This window comes from Spizellomyces punctatus (assembly GCF_000182565.1).
Source record: "Spizellomyces punctatus DAOM BR117 chromosome Unknown supercont1.12, whole genome shotgun sequence".
NCBI classification, from domain to species: domain Eukaryota; kingdom Fungi; phylum Chytridiomycota; class Chytridiomycetes; order Spizellomycetales; family Spizellomycetaceae; genus Spizellomyces; species Spizellomyces punctatus.
In genome coordinates, this window is record NW_015971548.1 from 461,087 (window position 1) to 483,001 (window position 21,915).

Sequence of the window (21,915 nt, forward strand, 5' to 3'; positions counted from 1 at the left end):
CGTCTGGGTCGTGAGGAGTTCAGAGTTTACGCTTCTCAATTTCCTCTCTTCCCATCGTCGGTGATGGTCTACTGAGCTTGTACAGATACCTTTTAGTATAGCGGTTACAATCCAGGAAAGGTGTTAGTTTGATTTCCTTATGACTACTCTGGTCGTTAAGTTGATCCTGTTCATGACCTCCCAAGAATGTCACAAAACCATATCGGGCAATTTTACGTAAGCTAATTAGATGCCTTGAATTGCTCTGGTACAAGTCTCACCCAGCTCACGACTGTCCTTTAACCGCAAATATGTCCCGCTTTGTGGAAGCCTTTAGCGTGAGTTCATAGGCATGCTGCATGTGTCGGAGCGGTTCTTAATGTACTCTCCTGCTTTCATGAACAGTTTGAAAAGCCCAAAGAATCGTTCGATATCGTTTTGAAACGGCTCAAGCGTGGTCAGGTATTGGACGATGAAGTTGCCAACTATTTCAAAGAGCGGTGAGACGTCGACTTTCAATCTCTCACTCATGTGGTTATGAGAGCCTCTCTAACTATGTGGGGTTAACAGAGCTATACTGGAGGAGAAATATGCTCATGACCTTATGAGATTATCCAAAAAGCATTCGTTGAGCGGAGACAAGGACTTTGTTGGGTGAGAAACTGGAGAGAAGATATTATCGCTTGACATGTCACTCAAGCTGAAGTTCTGTATAGCGCGTTCAGTGAAGTGTGGGATCAGCTTCTGGGAGCAACGAATGAGCTTGCCGGTCTTCACATGGTTTATGCTAAAGAAGTTGTGGAGACGCTTGAAAGACCTGTGCGCGGTAGAAGTCACACGGATACAGATTGGAGTAAACTAAAACAGGTAGAGGCCGTTTTGCACTGGTGACCGCGCCTTTTTCGCTAATGACCATGCCATCCATCGATGCAGTACGAAGCTGATTTCGGAAGAAGTACAAAGGATTATGATGAAAAAGTTATAAAACATCTGAAGGTGAGCTCTGGCTCTGCGCCAAAACATATAGGCGTGATTTCTAACCTTGCGTAGGCAGTCGCCAAGGCAAAGAAGAAAAATGGTTCCGATAAACTTGGTGAGTGCATACATCAACGGGGAGCATCGGTGGACGATGCTGACGAATCGTATCCTACAGACAAGAAGGTAACCGATGCACTTGCTGCACTGGAAGCAGCGAAGGATCAGTGGGTTCCACAGGCTATCCAATCATTCGAGGTAGGCCGCAGGACATCATCCGCCGCTGGTAAATTGTGTCCTTATGTCGGCTCTCTCTACTTTCCCCATCTTGTAGAGATTTCAACTCATGGATGAGGGCCGCCTCACCTTCTTGAAAGAGATCATTTCAAAATCGGCAGATCTTGATGCAAGGCATGGTGGTGCACGAACTGCGGTGCGTAGTATGAACCTTGGCAATACCCACGAGCGCGGGCTGATTTTTCATATTGAAACTGTAAAGATTTCTGATGGAATTCTCGCCTCCGCAATGTCATTTGATGTGGCGAACGACACCGCTAATTTTTGTTCGTTGAAAGGCAACAAAACTGGTGACGGTAGGGTCTTGCTGATCTATTGCACGCAAGCTGCCAGAAACGGTTTTTTTGACAGTAATCTCGCCATTTAGATGTCGGTTATCAGTATACAGTCAATGATGTCAGCAGTTCGACGGCGTAAGGATGTGACTGTGGTTTTGACCAAGTAGACGTTGATGCTGATTATGTTTCGCTAGTACGTCACGCAAGAACTCGGTCGTAATTCCCCCAGAACGCGCTTCGGTCGCTTCCAGTGCAATGGCGACAAGCCAGGTGAGCCTGGTTTCTTTCTATCCTGGCGTCAATGCTCGTTACAATAGTAATCGTCAAAGCAGAAACCCAACGTTGATGAGGAGGGTTACACAATTCCACCTCCACAACCAAATGTCCCGTGGGATGCGCCGGCCGCATCTGCTCTAGATGAGGAAGACGACACAAGCAGGTATGCAGTAGTGACTGGCACGGGCATTGACGGACAGGACTAACGACACTTTTCAGTGCGACAGGCAATCAGCGAATTAAGGTCGACATCCGGAAGGAAGCTATTGTAGAGAATCCCGATGAAGCGACCAGAATTTTGAGGCAATTTCAAGGCGCATTGCCTTCTACCATTAACCGTTCATCCAAGAGAATGTACATCCACTGTCATTTTTCGAAACCTGTACTGTACGTCATCTCATAGAGAATTCTCAGGTCTAGGCGTATGTCGCTGTCTGATGCTGGACAACAGACGCAGACAACACCAGGTTCGATGGAATCTGCTGATATGGTCCGAAAGCGCATGACAATACACATGGGACCATCGAATGGAATCCTTTTGGGTGGATCCGACGAGGTGCCTAGCCTACCCACCATGCCGACGCTGCAACCGACGAAAATTTCCAACTCAGCTCTGGCTTCTGGGAGTGTAACACCGGCTGCAAATACTTTACCCGTTCCTATCGCTGCATCCATGGTCGAGACGCTGAATGTTCTGATAAAAGGAAACGCCGTGGAAAGATTGTTACTGATGGGCGAAGTCTCTCTTTCACTGCCGAGGGCCACTGCTGATGTTGCGAGCAACAGCGGCAGCTTCGTGTTAGGAATTGAAAATTACGATCAATTAGCACAAGTGGTGCTGAACGAAACTTTTGCACGAGTTACAGATCCTTCAAAACCCAACGAAGTCACCCTAGACCTTGGTGCGCTACGACAATCCGCGACCTCATTAGTACCTATTTTGAAATATCAAGTCCGGATTGATGATCCATCCGAATTCACTCCATTGTATGTGCATCCAGTATGGAAGTGCGATGCTACGCAAACGTCGCTTCTATTAGCGTATCAAAGGAATCCTTCCGTTCGCTCTAATATTCCGCTATCGGATGTTTCCTTCCTGGTTCATGTTGAGGGTGGTGGGGAGATTGGACAAGTTCAGATGAAACCTACTGGACTGTGGAATTCTGACCGTAAAGCCATATTATGGAAAGTAGGAAGCATTGAGGGTACTGTCGATAACGATACCGCCACCCCTGAACCGAGCAAGATTCTTGCCCGCCTCGAAACGACAGAACCTTGTCAACCAGGAACAGTAATTGTTCGCTTCACGAGCAATTCGCGCCTTCTTTCCGCGTGCAATTTGACCGTCGTCTCAAAAGACAGTGCGCAACCTGTTGTGGAGTTGAAGGACATATCGCGATCTGTCGTTGCTGGGAAGTACGGAGCCGCATGACCCCAGATGGGTTAAGCTTTTGGCATGAAAATTATTATTTCCATCACTTAAAGATTGTATATGTAGACATTGTCATTTACTGAAGCTGCATCAATATTATCATTTCCACAGACAGTACTAGATTTTAAAGTGCAATTGATCCTAGTTTCAAGTAACCAGTTGCAAGTAACGTTATTTCTATTTGTCATACCGTTTCGTCAGGATGACTACCATGGGGTGCGCGACCATTACTCACTCATATAAAGAGAAAGTTTCCAGTTTCCCCCTCCGATTCTTTTCAGCTCAACATCCATTTCTTTTGTCTTCACAAATCATATCCTCGTATTTTTCGAAAAATGAAACCTAGGGGCAACGAATCCTCGAATCTGCTCCATCGTGTTATTTGGACCGACAAGGATCCCAACCATCGGCCAGCGCTCGAATTCTTTGTGTTCGTGGAACCTGGAATGGTCGAAAAATGGCGCAATGATAAAAGTGTCCCTCTCGTCGATGTCCTGACTAGTACGTAAACTGCTAATCCCGCTCAGGCCAAAGTTTACTCAAGCTGACGATCCCATTCTCTACAATGTGTACAGGGTGGCAAATCTGGGAAGTTCCTAATGGAGGTCATACGGGTCGCGCAATGACACCCTCTCGTCAAACACTTATTAATGTGTTTGGCACCACCAATGAAACTGAGATTATCCAGTGTATTTTGAGCGAGGGCAAAATCCTGCTTCCTCACGCCGCGCACCACACCGAGAAGCTTTCTCTGGGGCGTAATAGGGGAGCACCCATCAATGAGACGAGGGGAGAGTACTCGGGAAGGTGTGCGAATAAGCATTTCAATCAATGGGTTGGGTGGAGGGCGTCGGTTCATCAGTGACGTTTTGGATCAGACTGAGACATTGGGTGATGTATCTGCACGCATTTTGTACATAGCCCTGTATATACGCGAAGTATTCGCTAGCTCCTTGCAGATACATTCACAAAACATGCTGTGACATAAAAAAAATCTATCGTGATATATTTGCTGCATACAAAAGGTTGACAGCAATAGCGTCAGATATGTATAAATGTAAATCTTCTTCTGAATTGATGATAGGCGCCTCAGAATCCACTCATTTCTATGCAGTCCGCGGACGTTTCGACGAAGCATTTCCATTCTCCGTCTCCATATTGCCGGTTGGTCTTTTTCTGGCGGGACTAGATATTTCAGTATAGTTTGGCGGCAAGAGTGTCCCTTCGCTGGGCTCGAAAAGCGGTTTAACGGGACTCGTTTGAGCTGAACCGCCTCCCACACCGACACTTGAACCGAAACTTCTTAGCGAGGATCTCTCAGGGCTTGGGCCTAACGGAGCCCACGTTTCTGGTGCATCTAATACGTTCTCGAACAATCGACGAATGTGGCCCCCTTCTTCTTCCCGACATTCTTCTTCACTACTCTCACGTCCATATATTCCGTTCTCAGTTTCCAGCACTCCCAATTCACCAACATGGTTCAGGCGGCGTATTAGTCTCCTGAAAGCTTTCTGTATCTTTTGCCGCTGGTCGTTGTCCCTCGCATAGATCCTGAGCGTTATCTCCTCAAAGTCCGTCGGGATGAAACTAGAGACATGTTCCTTCTTGATAGGAAACGACACATCGGGATGCCACTTCGAAAAGAAGCGAATCAAATCTACAGGATTGCGGTCTTTCATGGCATACCCCAACTTCAGCCATTCAACAATTACGTCCGAATCGGTGAGATTGTCATCCGATCCTTGGCATTCCACTATGGCTTGAGGTGTAATTTTCTCTTTCGCTTCTATCGATGCGTGTAGCGGTACCAGAACATAATCAACGAACCTGTACAGGTCTCGCTTCCGAATCCGTTTTATAATAGAGCGTGCCTTTTCGAGCTCAGGTGCAGAGCTCCGTTCGATTTCCATTATTACGCTATCAGTGACATATACATAGCGCCTCATATCGTCAACCGAAGACGATATGCCAAGATATTTGTCCGCCGCCAATAAGGCTTCCGTAATCATGTATTCGGTCGCCTTTCCTACTCTATGGGTATATATTCTCTACATTGATCTTGCGTGAGGTAGGTGAGCCATTACAACCGACATCGTCAATGCTTACCTTGAAAAGAGAAAATCTTGTGTGGAACATCTGCGACAAATCATCGATGTTACCCTCAGCTGTGAGATGGCACTCCCACGTTACTAATTTACCTCGTATCTAGTGGAGGATTGAGGTCAATCAAGCAGCCATCAAAACTGAGCTGAGCACAAACTTACAAGTTGAACGCTTCCTTCTGGTTAAAGCATATCTGATTATTGATGACACGGGCAAATGCTATAAGCCGCATCGCATCCAAACTGGTCTTGATGCCAACATTGTGGCAGTCCCGTTGAATGTAGTCGAACTGCAAAGCCGGACCTTGTTATTCCGGTAGAGTAGAGTTTCACGACATGCCTCTTTCCGTGTACCTTGTCAACATCAACCGAGTTGCGTTTATTGGCAACAATATCAAACAGGAAGAGCTTGTGCGCCTGAGGATAATCGCTGCGAGGTGCTCCATGAATGAGATCTTTGATAAACCGCATCTGATGTCGCGAGTGAGCTGTTTTCCCACGAAGTTCTCAGACTCTTGCTCCCGCCTACCTCATCTTCATTAATTTCTACATGATCATTATCTTCGACGAGATATTCCAACATATCCTCCGAGGCTTGCTCATGAGTCCACTCCAATTCTGGCCTCGCCTGCTTCATGAACTCATTGTCAAAAATGTGGGAAAAGGGCCCATGGCCCAAATCGTGACAAAGACCGGCCAGCTTCACGCATTTGACGTCATTGTCCGTTATTCCCAGTTCGGGTTGAGACTTGCGCAAGTGCTCGACAAGAACGCCTGCCATATAGCAGACTCCGATAGAATGCTCGAAGCGGTTGTGGGAGGCTCCTGCAGGTGGCGTGAGAATTGTTCCATAAGCTTTTCCGTTTCCGGCAATCGCCCAACTATCTTAAAACTCACCAGGGAAAACGAAATAAGCGCTTCCCAGTTGCTTTAGGTCCCTTAGTCTTTGAAACTGTATCGTATCAACGACTTGCATACAATACTCATCAAGTTCGACGTGGCCATGAATAGGGTCGTTTATAACCTTTGAGTAAGGCAATGGAGAGGCCTCGGTTTGAGCGAGAGGAGAAGCACTAAACTCCTCCTCGTCCAGACAATGGCTCATGGTCCGTGAAGCTGGAGGTGTGTGGGGGACGGCGAACATGGTGGGAGAAGTATAGCTTGTCGTTGTGGGACACAATACCTGTTCAGTCAAAGACTAGGCCTTCAGCTTGGTCTGGCCGTGAGACGGTGCCTAAGCTTGTTCGCCTGCCCCTTCAAATGAGAACAGTCGAAGGCGGGTAGGCAGCCAGAGCAACAAGAAGTCTTGGCCCAAGGTGGATGGTCACTAAGCTCCTGATCGACTGGCTCAAGTAAGCATTTGGAACGTGGTGATTTCCTGCGAGATTACTACAGATCTTCCAGCATTCTTACCGGGAACTGCGAATGAACAGACAAGAAATGTGGGTAATGATGTGATTTATAATCTGCGGCTAGCATCATACTGCATGAGTACAGGCCTAAATCTCAGACTGCGCCTTAATCTGTCAGTTCCATATATGACTTGTTATCAGCAATAGCGTCGGTCCCTTCCTTTTAAGCATCGGCACTTCTGAAAGATGTCATTCTGCTCGACCCTGCTTTCAACCAGTGTTGCATCTAATCTATGATAGGACACAGGCATTGCATATGGGGACTTCATCGATCGGTTGAGGTAGTAGCAGCCTTTGTTCGTGCAGATGCTGTTGTATCAAAGGGTTACGCTCTGCATTTGACGGCCATCAGACTTCATCATTTATATTTACTGGAGGAGGCTGTTGAATTACTGGCGAAAACAGGGGTCAACCACACTAGCCATCGATTTGTTCATATTCAAAAGAGGCGATACCATCGCGTCCGCTGCTAGGAGAAAGAGCAAACGTAATCAGCATGCAAATACGTAGGTCTTGCGTCCCCTATGAAGGGACAGGAGGAAAATCCTTGCAAATGCTTTCAAGAGAGGGTGCTGTGGTATGAGGAAGGGGAAAAGAGACTGACTACCTAGTTGAGATATGCTGAGAACGACTAAAAAACGACAAATAAAGCCGAAGGCGCACGAATGTATCAAGCGTCTTTGCTTTCTGTCGTAGTTGTCTCCGCTGGCCGTTAGGTATCCATTTGAGGTATCCTTTGTTTATTTCAATGATGGGTTCTGATGGTGCCCGGTCTTGTTGCCATGGTTTCTACTTGGTCATGCATGGTTGCACTTTCGTGTCGAGTGCTCCATCTCTCTGCAATGTCCTGGTTAAATGTCGCACTTTGGGTGGGCCTGCCTTTTCTGATATCAAAGGCGAGGGAGTACTTTAAAAAGACCACCCCTCGCCCACCTCGTCCAAAGACCTCTCTTGATACCTTCTCCACATTCTTCCTTGTCTTTGTGGCATGTGCCAACATCCTTGTTGCGACTATACCTTCCCAGAATCTACTGCGGGACCTTCGCGTACACCCGGAGTCACCGTCCTTTGTTGTTCGGAACAATTTCCGGCAATACATGTCTGCAAAATTCCCTGGATGGACGCAAGAAGGTGCATACGATCTGCGACAGGCGGATCCTGCTACGCGAGACCGTGTGGAAGAGCTTGAGAGATTATACGAGCTGCTCAAATCCACGGATAACCGGAGGATGTACCTTCGTTACGGCCACGATGCGTTCACAAAGTGCAATTGGTGTGTCGAGCCGTCTGACTTCATGATATATATTGTTCCCTCGTTGGTTTTGTCGTACGCCATGACCATGGTGTTTATCGGGCTCGGAACTCTGACATGGCGAAAAACACAGTGGCGCACGTATGGGGCAGTGGCTCTTACTGGCATTGCGGTCGTGGATGCATACGTTATATTTCTCAGCGAGGCAGCCCTAGTGGACCGACATGGGGTATCTTCATCCTTGTATGATACAATGTATGGTTGGAGGCGATGGTCGTTTGCGGCGCTTGCCCTTGCTGCTGCATTCATTGACAAAAAAGATGAATGGACGGAAGCCGACATTTTGAAAGACGTGCTGGCAAAGAATCAAGTCATCTATAACAGGGCACAGGCCTTCCGCCTTGCCCGGGCAGCAACCCTGAGCGACGGTACTTTAAGACGTAAATTTATGGAGCATTACAAAGAGAAGGAGGTGTTAAATGATGCTGTCTCAAGAGATCTTGAGTATAAGGTGCGTAAAAATCAAAACGTCAGTCTCAACGCAATATTCACCCTGCAATCACCATGCTATTAGGAAACGCGCGAGAAGGTCCTTCAAAAATACAACTTAAACCAGCTCATAACAGAAGCGCAGGCATTATGCGAACATATTGTACAGGCTGCGATAGATGAAGGGGTGGTTAGCGGCGTTGATCGCCGAGAGACAGATGCCAGCGAAGAGGGAACTGCATCCTCCGACGCACCAGTGTCTGAACCAACACCTACCGCGGCAAATAAACGAAAATAATATTATTCCAGCAAATTGCTATAGATTATTAGGAGGTTTATTTGGCTACAAAGAAAGGCTTCTGCTTCATCCCAGACTGCTGGCCGTTAATTACTACCGCAATTTCCCTTCCAGAGTATCTCATAGGCTCCAATGTCGCATATTCTGAATCATAGTACATAATAGAAAGGAAGGATCCACAGTATCTCTTTCCTGCTAGATGATACCTCTTCGTGGTCCTTTCCGAACAGATAGTGGAGGTGACTTTGGTCGAATAGCCTCAATGTCTGCCAAGGAGAAGAATGTCTTATGTCTAGGACGAGGCATATTGACAGTAGTCGAGCAAAAAGAATACCTGGGGTCGTTGGAACCAAGAGTCCTCCTCTCACGTAGGGAGTACCTTGAGCAGCTCCCTCGCCTCGGAGCCAACTAAGGTACCGGTCCCTGTCCCAATTAGTCGTAGAAAGGCCTAGTCCGACAGTGATCCAACCTCTCCTAATGTTCTCATCATTTCCAAATAATTCGAGTCTTCTACGTCCCATGCAAAAGTGCTCAATGAGATAATACAGCTCCTCCGGCTTGCGGGTGGTGAGGTCTTCAGGCTCCTCGGCGATGATGACATCCGTGTCCACGTTGCAATGAATAAAATGCCCATCGGTGGAACGACGGACTGTTCCGCGGATTCCCATCAAACAGTGCTCCTTGGTGTGCTGGAAGACGGAAGGTGGAGCCATGAGCGGCGTGCCCTAGAGTGCCCGACAAATCAGTCCAATAGTCGGTGAGCGCAATCTATCGCCCTTGACGCATACCGGCCAGGTTTTATTAGTTTTTACCCAACAAATGTCCTCGCATCTGCGGTATCCCCATTTGCGCAACAGGGATCTTCCCTGATCTAAGCCTTCGCAATCTCCCACCCAAATGAAAATAAAGGAAGGTGTGGCAGCCACATCTTCAATCGCAAGGGCTCCAATCTCTTCCCTGCCAGCGAGGACATTATTAGCTTAACACTGAAGTATCAATGCAATAAAATATAAATGATTACCAAGTCCAATATGGACGCACTGGATCGGGACAGTTGATAATAGTAGAAGGAGACCATTCACAGTACCTGGAAAAGAAATAACTCAATTTAGCGTTTTTGACTTGATGTCAGAATTCCCAGAGTGCATACTCTCTCAGCGGAGGGTCAATGAGAATGACATCGAATCTGATACCACCCAGCAAAGTACCCAACCCTTCTCGTCTCAGATTAGCCTTGATGTACATTGGGGGAGTGGCATACGCATCCACAATTGCATCTTTGAGCTGTGCTAGATGTTGAAGCTTTGGATACTCAGTAAACCGGACCAATGGATGGACTTCCCGAATGTAGTTTTGAGGCCGAAGTGACGTATTAATAAAGTTCTGCATATAGTCATTTCGAACGATTATTTGGGCTGCAGGCTGAGGAAGCAGAGCCGATCTGGTGAGTTATCCATTTGTTTATATTGCAAGTAGGCATCTGGAGACCTTTTCTGGTTCATCTTCTGTTTTTTCTTTCTTTTCCGGATTATTTGCGCTTAACTCCAGCAGTTCAGGTTCATTTTCCAAATCGCACCCCATATGAGGTCCCATTACATCCGCTATTTCCTCGATAGGCGTCGTTGCATACGAGACCCATTGGAAAACAAAATTCCATACGCCTTACCAACGATCGTCGTAGGAGCAACAGTGAAAGGACGGTGGATATCGCTTGTATGACTCACATACGGGTGTAGGCGTAAGTAAGGCCTCGTGTCGCCCGCCACCAGGGCGCCAGTTGACTTGTAGAATGCAACGCGGCGGCCTCCTTGCTTTGAACATTGTGCTTCGTCAACGCGTTCATCGTGCTAGAGTCGATTTACAAACCTTATCTTGTTTAACTGTTCGGCGTAGATTACACATAATGGGACCCGCCGTTGTCGCAGAATCCCCGAGAGGACCATTTGACTATCCCGCCGTCCGCCGGGATGAAACTGTTGCCGAAGTTTTACACGGCAAGGAAATCAAGGATCCCTATAGATGGCTGGAGGACCCTGATTCAGAGGAAACCAAGGTAGGATGCTACTGTTCCCACTGTTACCTTCTTTCCACTCCCGAGTCTTGACCACGTCATGGAGTTAGGCCTTTGTGGAGGCGCAGAACAAGCTTTTCTACAATTTCGTTGAAAAGAATCCTTATCGTAAGAGCTTCAAGGAGAAGCTCACTAACTTATGGAACTATGAAAGGTTGAGACCATGGCTCTGACTGGTTGCTTTGGTTTTGTCCAGCACAATAAACTGGAACCCGTTATCTCTCGCTAGATTTGGAGCACCATTCAAACGGGGCGACAATTATTATTACTTCCACAACAGTGGCTTGCAAGCGCAGGCCGTGCTCTACAAGCTGGAATCACTAGATGGGACACCAAAGACCTTTCTGGATGTGCGTATTTCAGCTGCGATTTCAGATACCCATGTCAGTTGCTGATTTCTCAGCTTCTTGCAGCCAAACAAGCTCTCTGAAGACGGGACCGTGTATGTGTTTGCAACATTTGAAAGTTTAAATGCCCTTTCACTTCAACCTTCCTGCTTATCACTCAAATAGCTCCCTGAACACGTACGGATTCACAAAGTCTGGCAAGTACTTTGCCTACGGACTGTCGGCCAGCGGTAGTGACTGGGTCACAATACACGTACGGGAAACTACTGATGATGCCTCCCTGAACTATGAGTCTAAGCCGATCGAATGGTGAAGTTTTAGGTAAACTTTAAAGTATATTCTTGTCTCTGACGCATTGGATTCCAGGGCCAAATTTACAAGTATCGAATGGACACATGACGATAAGGGATTCTTTTACAATCGCTATCCCAAGCCAGCGCATACAACGAGCGACAAAGCCGGAACGGAGACGGACGCGAACAAGAATGCCATGGTAGGTTTACGATGGGATGATTCGCGTCCCACTAGTAGCTAACGATTAGCATTGGCCTAGCTGTTTTACCACAAAATAGGTAGACTATGCGCCACTGGCCATCTGATAACCAATTATGTGAAAGGATGTTGAACGATGTTCTGTCCTTACCAATCTGCAGGAACTCCGCAGGAGGAGGATGTCCTCGTCTACAAACCAGATGACCCGGATTTCATCGTCCATGCCGAAATCTCTGACGATGGAAAATTCCTGATCATGAATGTTTGCCGTAGCTGTGATCCGGAAAAGAAGTTGTATATCCTTGACATTGAGAAGACTTACGAAAAGAATGGGAAGAGGGAAATGACGAGTATGCTTGGAGGTTGCCGTGAGTCAGACAAAGGAGAATTGCCGTAGCTCACGAAAGACTTCCTGTAAAGCGAATCCGGAGATTGCCAAAGTCGTCGAGTAAGGACCCTCCATGACATATTCGTTTGTGGTGCTCGTTAATCATGCATCTCCCAAACCAGCGAGTTCATTGCCGAGTTTGACTAGTATGTTATTATTTGCAAGTATTTCATTACCGGTACTGTGAACCAATAGTGTGCAATCACAGCGTGACGAACGAGGGATCGGTCTTCTGGTTCCAGACCACCTTAGATGCCCCCAAGCGTCGTATCGTCAAGTACGACTTGGCTGATCCTCAGAAGGTAAACTAGCAAGGTCAAATTCTTTTGACTCTCATTTCACAAGTAACCTTGTACCCGAATCCAGGGCTTTGTTGAGGTGATCCCGGAAAGCGAAGATGTCCTCTCCTTCAACCGGGTTGCAGACAATGATAAGCTGATTCTTGCTTATCTGCATGATGTGAAGGTGATAAAGCAGTATCTTACATTTGCTCTATCGTTGGTTCCTGACTTGGCTGTTGTATCCGATGTAGCATGTGGTCAGGCTTTATTCTTTGAAATCCGGGGAAGCACTGACCCCGAAAGAACTGCCATTGCCATTGGGGTCTATAATCGGGTCTTTGACGGGTCGGAAAGAAGATAAGGAAATGTATGACGCCAATGTCGGCTGCCTAGTCGTATAACAATTTGGCTGATTTCCACTCTGACAGTTTCTACTCGTTTTCATCTTTCACGACACCTGGAATGATCTATCGATTCGACTTCCGCACCCTGAAGCATTCTGTTTTCAAAGAAACACAAGTGAACGGGCAAGCTACAGTCGTTTATTTTCCATGTCGGATGCCCTTCGCTCACACCCGTTCCCGATCAGTTTGCAGGCGGATCTCCTGGAGACGAAGCAAATCTTTTATACGAGCAAAGACGGCACCAAGGTACTGGCTGATACACAGTTTCAGAGGCACTGAGCTTTTTGATGCTAACGCAGCGCTTAAAGATTCCTATGTACATTATAAGCCGAAAGGTGGGATCTCGAAGATGTGAAGTACCTGTTGACTTTCCAGAATCTGTTTGATGACCGATATTATATTAGGACACACCACTGGACGGTAACAATGTTACACTCCTATACGGTTACGGAGGGTTTAATGTCTCTATCTTACCATCATTTTCGGTCACCTGGTACGTCTATCCACTGATGACTATGTCCATAGCTTGATAAGGAACTAACCTTGCCTTGCATGTAGGCTGGTAGGACACCAAGTTTCATCGTCATCGATCTCCCTTTATTTTCTTCTGATCTTTCTTTTGATGTTTATGTAGACCTTTGTGCAGCACATGAAGGTATGACCTACAGTGGCAATTCACGGCACGACGCCATTACTGATGTTACGCAACCATGAAAATCAGGGGGTGGTCGCAGTGGCAAACATCAGGGGAGGAGGCGAGTACGGACAGGAGAAGTGGTATGACCAAGGAAAGAGAGACAAGAAGCAAAATGTCTTTGACGATTTCCAAGCTGCTGCAAAGTGGCTCGTTGAAAACAAGTACACCAACCCTAAAAAGTTGGGTATTAACGGTGGTTCTAATGGAGGATTGCTTGTGGGTGCTTGCTTAAACCAAGCTCCCGAATTGTTTGGATGTGGAATTGCGGATGTCGGTGTGCTTGATATGCTTCGATTCCATAAGTTTACCATTGGGTACGCTGTTTTGTTGACTTGCGAGCGATTCGACCATTGATGATTAATCCCGTTAGACATGCATGGACCTCGGATTACGGAGACCCAGACAAGAAAGAAGATTTTGACGTACTACTCAAGTATGTGTACATTTCTGTGACTTCAATGCATTGCACGCTAATCCTGTCCTTTCTCCAGATACTCGCCTCTCCACAATGTACGGTCAGACAAACCGTACCCAGCAGTGCTAATAACCACTGGTGATCATGATGACAGAGTGTAAGCAGAGCCTGACTTTGTAGCCATCATATCAAAAATTGCATTTCATAAATGCGGCTCTTTTCGACAGTGTGCCGCTGCACTCTCACAAGTTCTTAGCGACGCTTCAGCATACTGCACGGAACAATCCGCAACCTATCATGATCCGGGTTGAGACAAAGGTATGTCGCCGGGTGAGCCCTTCCTCCATAACGTTGCTAAACATGCGGTTCATACCATAAGGCTGGACACGGAGCTGGCAAGAGCACACAGCAACGGGTAAGACCTTTGTTTTTGTCTACTGTTCCAGCATTTCTACGCGGTGCTGACGACCGGACTCATGGTTGATCAGATTGAGGAAGCTACCGACAAGTTCTCCTTCCTTGGTCTGACTCTGGGAGCAACCTGGACTGACTGATTGAACGTGTTTGGCCTGAGGTCGAATACTAAAAGGGGGACCCAGGTAATTTAACTAGTCAAATCTTTCTAAAGTAGATGAGAGACTAGATGGTCGGCGTGGCCAGTTGTTATGCCAAATATAAACGTCTGGGATTTGATTGCGGTGGTTCATCGTTACCATGAGTTTGCAAATGGATGAAGGATTTACGTAACAGCATGTGCAGATAACTGGACGTTAGTCCACTGCCTGGTATATTTCCTGTCTAGGCTGCCCGCCATCGCTGTGATGTCGTCTTAGGCGCGTATCTTCGAAACGCTTTGACTGTGAAAATATGAATTATAGCATAAGGATATGATGTTTGTAAGTCCTTGGCTTCCTAGGACTTGCTAACGGTTCGGTTTGTAGAAATGAATGGGATTGCATAGGAATATTTGGGCGGGTCCTTGCGATTCATAATTAGGTTGCATGAATTTGGGAGACATTTGTAGGATAGTAAGGTACTTACTCCTACACAGTTAATCACTGGCCACCACAGCGTATTGAATTATATGCAATTATATGCACTGAAACCTACATCTTTGCGTGAGTAACTAATGGATTAGCAGGAATGCTGTTATCTGGATGTCCGAGGTAGTAGGGAGCAAAGAAGACAAATATTGATAATAAAATAGCCATCTAAACAAAACCTACCTAATCTTTAGATGTGAAATATGGATGGAATCTTAAACGATCACTGCTGGAAGAAATTCCTTCAGGATTATTAGAACCATCTTGAGCAGTGAGTAGCACTGTAGGAGAGCGGTAGGAGCGCATTGTAAGCCTCTCTTACAAGCCTCTCGTAACTTTGTAGGAGATATGAACACGAGTTCCTGTATCCACCATCTCACCCGCCCTGTCGTCCTGCCGTAGTCCGCAAAACCATCACCATCAAAGACCATACTGTATTCTATGGCCCTTTATGAAAGTGAAAAACGCAACAGTTTTTCTGCTCAAAGCAGATCTGAGCATAGAAGGCCAAGAAGTCTTTGACGCACTTGAGAACGAGCTCGCTCCCTCAAAGATCAAAACTCTCAAACGCAAACTCTATCATAGACGTATCACTGGCCAGTGGCTGGTCCAATTCGAAAGTCCTCCGGCTTACAAGCGTACCATCGAGATCTTCGGCTGGAGATGTCGACTCATCATTGAAAAAGGACAAACGTGTGTTGCTTGTGGGGTTTCCGGACATCATGGCTACGAATGTCCGGCCACGGAGCTCGTTATTGTACCTGCTCCTTGATGTTTTAAGTCATGTATAGTATAGCTACTTTGAGTATTGCACTGTTGCATCATCGGGACTCCGGCTGTGGCACGATGGCAACGATTCTGGCTTTTATGTTTATTTTATATGCTAAGGGTTTTCAAGAAGGCTAGCGTATTGACACGGGCGCATTGCGGGTAGCTGAAAACTGGCATCTGTCGTATATCTTAAGGCAGCCTGGTACCGAATGTGTAGCCATAGGTCAGAATAGGATTTAATTGCAAAGCATTGACTATGATTAAGTGATTAGAAGCCTCTAATGGGAAACGTTGGTTCATGCCCATCGTAGAAAATTAACGGAGCATTCAAATCGATCCTCTGAATGGGAGAAGCAAAATCGCTGTATAGCGCTACAGGCGGCCCCAACCTTTGGCAATTGCCTTGAGAAGTGCAGCTCTGTTTAGTTTTTGCCGCTGTGGAGTGGGGGGCCTCAGACTGCGGGCGACCATCCTATATCTGGTACATCTTAGGGTTTTACGGTATACAAAGAATGCGCTACGGCGTTCGTGAACTGTAGGTTCACCCGCCCAAAAGCTACCATCTGATCTCTTTTTCCGATAGACAAGCATCGTGAATACCTGGATGAGACAGTCCCGCGCCCGCTAAAACAACGGAAGCCTCTCTTTCTGAGGTAAGAAACGAAGCGCATTAATGCCGTTTGGGCCGTATACATACCAGTAGTTAGGTACTTCCATCGCTTATTACACTGTCGGCAGTACAAACTTCCTTCCATTGAGCAGGAGCGTTCGCGTATACTCGTCATCCCCAGCACCCGCGTGTATGGCATACGATGGATGGATCAAGGACTGACATTATAAATGACTTGGTGTTACATCTATAAACATGGTTGAAACATAAAGGACTATGACAAGGCGTGGGATTCGTCTGGATTTCTTGTAGCGAAGCATGAGCAAAGGCGTTAGCGTTGCTACGAAATTTGCTTATCGTTTTTGATGAACAAAATGAAAGGAATGTGCATGCGTCAGTACAGGGTATATATACATCGATATCCTCCTTGAAAAAACTCAAGTTCCATGTCACAATGAGATGTAAGACCTTTCTATTTTAACAATTCGTGCATATCCGTATACATTATTCTTTGGAGAGTAGAAATATCAGAGAGCACTATTAATACAAGAAAATCCAACGGTAAGTGGTATGCAACAAAGCCAACCAACTTTGGTTTTAACTGAAAACGACATTCAAACATGGAACAAACCTTCAGTAGCGTAACTGGGATCTCGATGATATATCTTTTGTAAGAAGCTGATGAGCGCTCCGGCCCTGATGATTGTTTCTTCTGGTGGGAGATTACTAATCGAGCGAGTATCTACTGCAAACGGATTTGCTGGCGGGGGTTCTACGCTCATGGAGACGACTTGTTCGATGATATCGGGTAGCGCGAGATCTGCGAGGATATGAAATGCGAAGAAAGGATTAGTTTGACAAGAGCTGAGAAAATGGCCAAACATGAAAGCATCTGAGAGCACATACTTTTTTCAAACCATTGTGCGGTGGTTTCTAATTGAATTGGCATGCTATCGTCCTCTGGCGCATGGTCAACACCTCGAAAACGCTGCCCATGTTTTGAACGTAGCTATAGTCAACAGCAACACATAATCATAAGTCACTTGCGAGGCCTTAAACATTCATGGAAAGCAACCGCATACCCAAACATATGGTCGGCCATAGCGCGCATAGACGGCCAAGAGAACAGAGATATGTTGCGAATCCTATCAGATATGTGTGAAGAAACTGGGCTCATATGCGACAAGTCCCGATATTCCTACATTCTCCAAATCCTGATCTGATGGACTCTGTACTGATATTGCGTTTCTGAAAAGTCCACCTGTCATTACAGATTGCCGAGAAGGGGCCCGTTGTGTGAAGCTTTGAACTCACCCTTTATGGACCCGACGTGAAGAAGTCTGTCGCCTAAGTAAACGTGCGTGAATATCAGTAATTGTAGGGCACAGCGTTTCTAGCTACTCTATAGTCCTACTTTGATAAGGCAATATCGACCGAATTTGAGAACGGAAGGCATTTCTGTGAGGATGATGTTTCAACTTGTAGAATTAACTCTTCTCTTCCTCTTAAGCAGGTGTCAAAATATTTGAAGCCCTGAGAAAGCTTCTGAATAAGCGAGATGCCGTGGCGAAAATGTCGGTGTATCTAAGCTACACTTGTGGTCAGCAAACCTTGAGGCCACCTATTACCACCAGATCTGCGAGAGCTGTGGCCAAACGAGCTGGATCCTGTATACAATTGGGATGCAGAGACCGCATGAGAAGGCAATCTTCAACAAAATACATGCTGCTTGAGAACAAACCTGTTGAGATTGCTGCTGAGCGTATGCCATTTTTATGTCTGCGGAAAACCAGGGAGAGTTGAGCAGACGACGATGAGACGGGGAAACGCGACACGTTATACACGTAATCCACCAAGCTAAGCTGTGGTCCCCCTCATCATCCTACACGCAGCGTTGCTGTAACTGCTATTGGAATGCTGGATGAGTTTGTACCAGCAAGTCGCTGAGTGGGTGCGGCTCCCCGACCCGCCTTGCGTCAAGCCTGGACAAGTGAACCTGCCTGTGAGCGGAACCTCAACAGAAGTATATGAGGCACCACCGACACCCTCGTTTGAACAAAAATGGGAACGTCATTTCGCCTCTCACACTCCACCGGACTTTGGCCACTCCATTCTTCACAAACTATTCCCGACACTTGTCGGTGATATTACAGCCTTCGACGAGAGAGACCCCGACCTAGGACCATCTTCCGATGATCTAGAGGGAAAGGCAGGGACCACGTTCACTTTTCTCGCCCACGGGTCATATGGGGCGACATGCCGACCTGTTCTTGATGTATTGCGCAAGTGGCAATTGAGAATGGAGGCTAGCCCTGTGCGGTTCTTCTACGATATGCTGTATCCGTATATTGTGAGATCGGTGCGCCTTGTGAGCGGCCTAGTGGGTGCCCGACCAGAGGATACTGTTCTGGTGACGAATGTAGAAGTTGGTATGAATGCTGTGATGAGGTACACATCGTTAATCCCTGCAGAGGAATTGAAGAGATGCAGAAAGCCATTGATTGTCATCAGTCTATTCTAGATCGCTGACATTTGGGCCAGGCGACAAGATAATTGCCTTCGACCTGACTTATACCGCCGTTTTATATTCTGCACAACACATCTGTGACCGCACGGGTGCTGAGCTGTTGACCTTTCCGATGACCTTTCCGGTATCTCCAGAGTCAGTGGTTGCCGATTTGCGCCGGTTTTTGGAGGGTTACGACCAGCGTCGCGGAACCATCAGGCTCGCCATCTTTCAGCATATCACCAGCCCGACTGGTATGTTTTGACTAACTCAGAATGCTACTCATGCCAACATGCAAATAAATCAGATCATATTTCCAGCGATATTATTGCCTGTTCGCAAGCTCATCACGTCCTGTCGCGAGTACAATATTCCTGTAATGGTTGATGGTGCACATTCTATTGGTGCGATCCGTTATGCTATCAATACCAGCGTCTCCATTGCATCTGACGTCTTCACGCTCCTAGGACAAATCCCGATGAATCTAACCGAGCTTGGTGCGGATTTCTATGTGACAAATACCCACAAGTGGTTATGCAACGCAAGAGGATGCGCCTTATTGTGTAAGTCGCATTGCGTTCTTTGCTATCTGCAACTATCAGATCACCTGATGGAGTAGGACAGGGGTTCATCCGCAACATCACAGCAGAGTGTATCCGCTGACAACCAGCTGGGGACATCTAAACAAAGAATCCCTTCAGGCACGATTTATATGGCAGGGCACCGCGGATTATAGTCCCTTCTTATCTCTTTATATTGCCGTAAAGTTCTACAAGTGGTTAGGATACGACAAAGTTATTCAGCGAAACCGGCGCCTTGCTTCCTGGTGCGCGAGCTTATTAGCCGAAGCTTGGGGAACAGAGCCGCTGGTCGCGGTGGCGCAAAACGATGAGGATAGTTTGGACACAAAAGAGTCAAAGTGGGAGACAGGAATGATTGGGAGCATGTGCTGCGTCAAGATACCACCCGCTAATACCGACATGCATGGAATAATTGATCTTCACGACGAGCTCTTGGACAAGTTTCAGATCGAAATCCCAGTTTTCAGCTTTCAAGGGCACCGGTACGTACGCGTGAGCCTCCACATGTATAACGATGAGAAAGACTGCCTCGCATTAGGTAGAGCCGTGCTCATAGCATTAGGATACCCGACTACATACAATGGCTACATATTATTAGATAAAAAGGAGCATGCTTTATCAAAAGAATAGAAAACATTTATGCCTTTTTCGTTAGGCTGCCGCTAGGATACTGTAAATGGCACCACGAAACCATTGGCGTAACATGGAATATTTACTTCGGATGTAAGCTGCCGCGTCAACGGTTGTCTAAAGGGATTCACTTTCACCCGTGCGTGAATGCCTGCGTTCGTCTTCTTCAGTGCTTTAGCCACTTGCTCAGCATCAAGCTCCGTGCGTTCCGCGAAAATGACATTGGTCTTTTGGGACAAGATGGCGTCCAAAGTTTGCCGCGAAGCTTTCGCTTCCTCAGCATCCATAGAAGCATCAATAAAAAGTTTCGTCGCAGCATCATGACAAACTATCAGGTGTGGTGGATACTTGTCACGGGGAAAGTCGCTGTAACTGCTTCGGGCAAAGTGTACGCGGACACAACACTCCAATTCCGAGTTCTTGTACTCCACAGAGTATTGTCGACGAGCAAAAACAGCAGGGTGATTCAGAGTCAGCTTCCCTCCCTGTTCTTGCTCTGTTATCGTAGCGTGCACCGTGTAGTCAGTAGATGTAATGGGGATAACCACGATTTCTCTTGCTATTATGAAAATGTCCACCGTAACTTGCGGTAACAGTGCAGCCAGACACTCGTACGTGGCAGCGAGTTCCACATCCGTCTGCGAAGACTCGATAATATGCAAACACACATATGATCCGCGCGAAATGGGTAATGAAGATCGCGGAAACAGATGGGTCAGTCCGTGAAACAACGTCAAAGCGTTCGACAATAGCAGACATGCGGGTGAGTTTTTCGGTATGGACTTTGCTTTATAATAATCTTTCCATCCGCATATTGCGGCGGGCGTATCACGGAAACCAGAGTCTGGTGACAAGGGCGTAGAGAAAGGACATAGGGTTTTGGGAAAGGCCTCAGTTGCGACGACGGACTCGGAGACTCTCATGCGAGCTACCAAATCAAATGTCCCCTGAATAAGATCCGTCCGCCACAGGCCATGACCCAGGATGCAGGTATCTGACAGATAACCGTGCAAGTCAGCTCGATCATCAAGTAATCGCCGGTCCACTTCAAGTCCAAAGTCACGAAGTTCTGGTGCTCTGCTCATATGGGTCTTCAGAATGTTGCAGTAGGTCTTATGCTGAGGCCAATCTACTGCTTGGCACTCCCGTGAGCAGTAGTTCATCGCTTTGCATGAGGAGCATCGTGAGATCGAAGCAGCTGGCAATCGCTTGCTGCACACATGACATGCAAACCGTCCACTCGAAGGAGATGATTGCATCTGTTTAGTGCTCCCTAAGCCATCAGCATTGGTAACTTCGCTGGATCTCGCTCCCTTTTCCCCTTCAAAAATAATGGCCACCTCCAGCTCTGATCGCGCCTTCTGCGCCAGGTACTGCAGGGTCGACTGAAACTCCGCTTTGCCTGATAATTCATCTTCGGTGTTGCTATGTGAAGAAATCTGAACTACTTGGGGCCTGGCAGCGTTCTGTCGTGACATTGGGAAACATATCGCCCGGCACAGGAACGCATACAGATCGTCCAGGGAAGGTGGTGCACCTGGAAACGACTCAAAGTTCAGCACAGCGGCCTCGCTACAAGTTGCCGCCGCTCTCACTGTTGCAAGATATACAGGGCGAGAGTCGTTCGCCTGGCAACAGACGCGGTAAAGTCGCGGATTGCAATAAAGCTACTCAAGGCGGAAATTACTTACCACCCCAGCTTGCTGGACAGTTAGCTCCCAGCGCGCACCATTCTGTGGAATGGAACTGGCAAGTCGTAAAGACTCGACCTTCTCTCGCTCTCTGTCCTCTTCTGTGTATGGTTTAGGGCCGTCCGCCATGGTGGTCGTCGTGAGTCTGCAGAAGGAGGATTTGCTGATGATCGACAGGGGCGTGGCGCAGGGGGCTGT

At 47.1% G+C, this 21,915-nt stretch overlaps 9 protein-coding genes across 9 annotated transcripts; 5 read left to right on the top strand and 4 right to left on the bottom strand.

Annotated features, from left to right (window-relative positions):
- Window positions 1–271: 271 nt before the first annotated feature.
- On the top strand, window positions 272–3,388 carry SPPG_06558 (uncharacterized protein). Its single transcript, XM_016754759.1, has 14 exons — window positions 272–317; window positions 385–479; window positions 550–633; window positions 696–846; window positions 913–975; window positions 1,030–1,072; window positions 1,133–1,212; window positions 1,289–1,387; window positions 1,454–1,547; window positions 1,619–1,664; window positions 1,724–1,799; window positions 1,862–1,968; window positions 2,025–2,159; window positions 2,220–3,388. Exons 1-14 carry the CDS (start codon window positions 291–293, stop codon window positions 3,235–3,237), a joined length of 2,118 nt encoding a protein of 705 aa, XP_016606194.1. The 5' UTR covers window positions 272–290; the 3' UTR covers window positions 3,238–3,388.
- A 97-nt stretch (window positions 3,389–3,485) lies between these two features.
- On the top strand, window positions 3,486–4,340 carry SPPG_06559 (uncharacterized protein). Its single transcript, XM_016754760.1, has 2 exons — window positions 3,486–3,738; window positions 3,813–4,340. Exons 1-2 carry the CDS (start codon window positions 3,573–3,575, stop codon window positions 4,100–4,102), a joined length of 456 nt encoding a protein of 151 aa, XP_016606195.1. The 5' UTR covers window positions 3,486–3,572; the 3' UTR covers window positions 4,103–4,340.
- On the bottom strand, window positions 4,161–6,750 carry SPPG_06560 (uncharacterized protein). Its single transcript, XM_016754761.1, has 7 exons — window positions 6,237–6,750; window positions 5,869–6,164; window positions 5,694–5,810; window positions 5,502–5,629; window positions 5,436–5,442; window positions 5,344–5,373; window positions 4,161–5,285 (listed from the first exon to the last, which is right to left on the bottom strand). The coding sequence occupies exons 1-7, from the start codon at window positions 6,481–6,483 to the stop codon at window positions 4,344–4,346; spliced, it is 1,767 nt and encodes a 588-aa protein (XP_016606196.1). The 5' UTR covers window positions 6,484–6,750; the 3' UTR covers window positions 4,161–4,343.
- An 835-nt stretch (window positions 6,751–7,585) lies between these two features.
- On the top strand, window positions 7,586–8,995 carry SPPG_06561 (uncharacterized protein). Its single transcript, XM_016754762.1, has 2 exons — window positions 7,586–8,514; window positions 8,578–8,995. The coding sequence occupies exons 1-2, from the start codon at window positions 7,594–7,596 to the stop codon at window positions 8,788–8,790; spliced, it is 1,134 nt and encodes a 377-aa protein (XP_016606197.1). The 5' UTR covers window positions 7,586–7,593; the 3' UTR covers window positions 8,791–8,995.
- SPPG_06562 (uncharacterized protein) lies at window positions 8,752–10,467 on the bottom strand. The gene is made up of 6 exons (XM_016754763.1): window positions 10,279–10,467; window positions 9,941–10,212; window positions 9,812–9,877; window positions 9,579–9,747; window positions 9,125–9,515; window positions 8,752–9,056 (listed from the first exon to the last, which is right to left on the bottom strand). The coding sequence occupies exons 1-6, from the start codon at window positions 10,381–10,383 to the stop codon at window positions 8,986–8,988; spliced, it is 1,074 nt and encodes a 357-aa protein (XP_016606198.1). The 5' UTR covers window positions 10,384–10,467; the 3' UTR covers window positions 8,752–8,985.
- A 112-nt stretch (window positions 10,468–10,579) lies between these two features.
- On the top strand, window positions 10,580–14,617 carry SPPG_06563 (uncharacterized protein; the record flags this gene model as incomplete). Its single annotated transcript, XM_016754764.1, has 25 exons — window positions 10,580–10,843; window positions 10,912–11,015; window positions 11,091–11,211; window positions 11,275–11,303; window positions 11,374–11,517; window positions 11,575–11,701; window positions 11,762–11,780; window positions 11,862–12,050; window positions 12,121–12,148; window positions 12,211–12,234; window positions 12,297–12,390; window positions 12,455–12,553; window positions 12,621–12,736; window positions 12,798–12,896; window positions 12,959–13,019; window positions 13,082–13,108; window positions 13,178–13,266; window positions 13,332–13,335; window positions 13,408–13,428; window positions 13,495–13,784; window positions 13,841–13,903; window positions 13,962–14,042; window positions 14,113–14,203; window positions 14,265–14,300; window positions 14,374–14,617. The coding sequence occupies 25 exons, from the start codon at window positions 10,580–10,582 to the stop codon at window positions 14,437–14,439; spliced, it is 2,286 nt and encodes a 761-aa protein (XP_016606199.1). The 3' UTR covers window positions 14,440–14,617.
- A 2,092-nt stretch (window positions 14,618–16,709) lies between these two features.
- On the bottom strand, window positions 16,710–18,108 carry SPPG_06564 (uncharacterized protein). The gene is made up of 9 exons (XM_016754765.1): window positions 18,051–18,108; window positions 17,920–17,976; window positions 17,724–17,842; window positions 17,624–17,656; window positions 17,512–17,557; window positions 17,392–17,454; window positions 17,216–17,318; window positions 16,941–17,129; window positions 16,710–16,846 (listed from the first exon to the last, which is right to left on the bottom strand). The coding sequence occupies exons 1-9, from the start codon at window positions 18,078–18,080 to the stop codon at window positions 16,782–16,784; spliced, it is 705 nt and encodes a 234-aa protein (XP_016606200.1). The 5' UTR covers window positions 18,081–18,108; the 3' UTR covers window positions 16,710–16,781.
- Window positions 18,109–18,159: 51 nt separating this feature from the next.
- On the top strand, window positions 18,160–20,058 carry SPPG_06565 (uncharacterized protein). The gene is made up of 5 exons (XM_016754766.1): window positions 18,160–18,757; window positions 18,831–19,069; window positions 19,136–19,219; window positions 19,283–19,378; window positions 19,440–20,058. Exons 1-5 carry the CDS (start codon window positions 18,231–18,233, stop codon window positions 20,024–20,026), a joined length of 1,533 nt encoding a protein of 510 aa, XP_016606201.1. The 5' UTR covers window positions 18,160–18,230; the 3' UTR covers window positions 20,027–20,058.
- Window positions 19,535–21,846, bottom strand: SPPG_06566 (uncharacterized protein; the record flags this gene model as incomplete). The annotated part of the gene is made up of 2 exons (XM_016754767.1): window positions 19,535–21,654; window positions 21,718–21,846. The coding sequence occupies 2 exons, from the start codon at window positions 21,844–21,846 to the stop codon at window positions 20,059–20,061; spliced, it is 1,725 nt and encodes a 574-aa protein (XP_016606202.1). The 3' UTR covers window positions 19,535–20,058.
- Between the last annotated feature and the right edge of the window lie 69 nt (window positions 21,847–21,915).